The following is a 2,983-nucleotide window of genomic DNA, read 5'->3' on the forward strand; positions in this document are numbered from 1 at the left end:
TTGCTGAATTTCTTAGACAATAGACTTAAGGTATCTTCATCACTATCATCACTTGATTCTTGACACCTCCTATGACCAGCAGTCTTTAGAGCAATGCTTCTAATAAGCTTGTCTCGTTTTATTGAACAAACAACTTGTTCATCTCCAACTCATACTCTCTAAGCTTCCCAAATAATGAAGTTGTTGTCATGGAAGTCAAATCATTGGATTCTAAGATTGTTGTAACCTTTGGCTATCATGTTCTGTTAAGACATTTGAGAATCTTGATATTGAGTTCCTCTTTCTCAAAAGTATTTCCTAGGCTCATAAGATGATTAACAATATGAGAGAATCTTTTATGCACTTTAGATATTGTCTCTCCCTTCTGCATTCTGAACATTTCATACTCTTGAATGAGAACATGCTTCCTTTCCCTATTCACATCATTTGTCCCTTCATGAGTGACTTTAAGGATGTCCCACATCTTCTTTGCATATTTACACTGTGATACCCTGAAGAATTCATCAGAACTCAATGCAGATGTTATTATATTTTTCGCAATCCAATCAAATTTAGCTTTCTTACTATCAGACTCAGTCCATTCAGACCAAGGTTTTTCACCACACACATCATTTTTTTTTGTGTTTCGAATAAAATGACCATTTTCAATAACATCCCAAATCCCTTTATCCGTTGATTGTACAAAAAATTTCATTCTAATTTTCTAGAATTGATAGTTCACACCATATAACAAAGGTGGTTTGTTTATAGAAGCACCCTCCCTAAAGGGTAGTTTATCAGCCATGTAAAACAAATTTTGGAATCAAAACTTGAGTAACTTTCAAGCACCTAGCTCTGGATGCAAATTGTTAAAATTAAAGGCCTTAAACAAGAGGGGGTGAATTGTTTAATGAATTTTTTTTGAAAATTCTAGACAAGAATGAAGATTAATGCAGAATCACAGAAGAAGCAATCAGATCAGCCAAAAACCAAAACTGTTTTAAATTGATTCCAGAAAATCAATCAGTTTTTTATACGAATCAATCGATTGTTTTTATCAGCACTTTGCAAAAACACAAGTCAAATAGTTTTAATAGCATTGAGGGATATAGAGATTCAACACACAAAGTTTATACTATTTCACTCTTAACTTGAGCTACATCCAGTCCCTAGAAACCTCTGGGTATTTCACTAAGTAATCAACCACAGATTACATAACACAAGTGTTGAAGATGGATGAAGCTCATCTCTACCTAGTCTTAGTGTGTTTGATGTAGATGTTAGCTAGGTTGCTTATAGGTTGCTATATGTCTTAGATGATCTCGTTCTTTAGGGTTGTGTGTACTCAAGGTTGCCTTTTGCTGCATGATCCAACCTAGATGCCAAATCAAGGTAGTAAGATCAAGCTCATGATGTGGTTAAACGGTTTTGGAAATTTTTTTTAAAAGTTTTCTTAAATGGTTTGATTCAGTACAAAAATAAATCTGTTTTATTGAGAAGCAATCGGTTTATTTCTTCTCTGTTAAAGGCTTTTCGAAATTCTGTTAGGGCACCAAAAGTACAGCTCAGTCTGTTATTTCAGTTAAGCTGAGCTGACAGCTTTATCATCTTTTAACCTGTTGTTTTTCAGAATCAATCTGTTGTTTTTCTAACTACTCTGTAACTGTTTTTTAAAAGTGGTTAGAAAATGTTCTCTATAAAATAAAATGCCCTTCTCACGTAAAGAGATGCTGAACTATCACAGTTTTAACAAAGATACAACATTTTGTGTGTGAGAAAGTGAATTGGAAAGGTTTTGCAAAGGTTTTTAAAAAGTGAAATACATGTGAGCTTGTTCTTGAAGAACCTTGTGCTGGATGAAGGTGCTGGTACTGTCTTGGAGCAAATAGAACAATTGGTTTATGTTCTTGCAACATTGTTTCAAGTGTAATCTTTTCCTTATTCCTTCTTGTATTGGTTTTGAGCGTTAGTCACTCTAGATAGGGTTTCTTGGAGTGCAAGGTATGCTGGAATAATGTTTTTCAGCCTTGATAGTTGATGTTCTTGAAGGGTTCAAGAACTGATGTGTGTTTGTAATTGATTGTATCAGTTTTTATTGGATTACACCTTGGAGTGAGGTGAACTGGATGTAGCTGATCCTGCCGGCAACTCGAACGTGGAGGAATCGCTTTGTAGCACTCTCTGTCTCGTCTACGCGACTGCGTTCTCTGCAAAGTCACCCTCAGAACCTTCTCTTGAATCTCCAAACGTGACCTGCAAAACACACAGACGGCGCCTCTAGCGGCCGTTTGCACTCCGACGATCAAGTTAGACCACAGAACCACCAAATGAGAAAACTAGTAGTGTGTGTGAAAAACTCTTGCTCTCTAATTTTTCGTATCTCTCTCAATCGCTCCCTGATTCCCTTTTATGTCTCTCTCTTTGCTTCTGGGCATAACAGAATTCTGTTATGCTTTTCTGGCATGTGTCAGAACCCTGTTATGCTTTTCTGAGACAATGTACCTGCAGAATCAGTAGAGTGTGGGTGTCTGTGCGTGTCCGCGCGTCTCTGCGCTTGGCTGCGCTTGTCTGTACCTTTAGCGGTACGGAGTGCACCTTTATCTGGACCGCACCCCTCTCAGATGATGACACGTGGAGGCATGCGACTCACATCTATCCACACACGTGTCACTTACTGGAAGGGGTCTAGCGCTTCTCTTTGTGTGCTAAGTTATTCCCTTGCGGAGTAACTTAGCATATTTCTTTCATCTGGGGCAAATCGCATACTCTCAGGAGAACGCCAGGTGTGGCCGATCTAGGCACACTCACCAAGCGTTGCTCTCTGCGTAGACGGCTTACCCTTCACGCACGTAATGGGTTGAGGGAGTCACCAATCACTGATCGGTTTACTAGCTCCCTCAGGCCACTCTCGTGCGCGATCCCTGAGATGTGCTCATGCGAGGTCCATGTGTAACGCTCTCGCTGGGAACCTCAGTCCCAGTTTAACTGCGTGTAACACGAGACC

The 2,983-nt window shown here is 39.2% G+C and overlaps 1 protein-coding gene across 1 annotated transcript; it reads right to left on the reverse strand.

The window, feature by feature from the left end:
• Positions 1 to 235: 235 nt before the first annotated feature.
• On the reverse strand, positions 236 to 694 carry LOC137817434 (uncharacterized). The gene has a single exon (XM_068620722.1). The coding sequence runs from the start codon at positions 692 to 694 to the stop codon at positions 236 to 238; it is 459 nt and encodes a 152-aa protein (XP_068476823.1).
• Between the last annotated feature and the right edge of the window lie 2,289 nt (positions 695 to 2,983).

This window comes from Phaseolus vulgaris, unplaced genomic scaffold (genome assembly GCF_000499845.2).
Source record: "Phaseolus vulgaris cultivar G19833 unplaced genomic scaffold, P. vulgaris v2.0 scaffold_62, whole genome shotgun sequence".
Lineage (NCBI taxonomy): Eukaryota > Viridiplantae > Streptophyta > Magnoliopsida > Fabales > Fabaceae > Phaseolus > Phaseolus vulgaris.

Bases quoted from the DNA above. Each gene is read 5' to 3' on its own strand.
- LOC137817434 (XM_068620722.1), bottom strand. From the start codon at position 694: ATGAAATTTTTTGTACAATCAACGGATAAAGGGATTTGGGATGTTATT.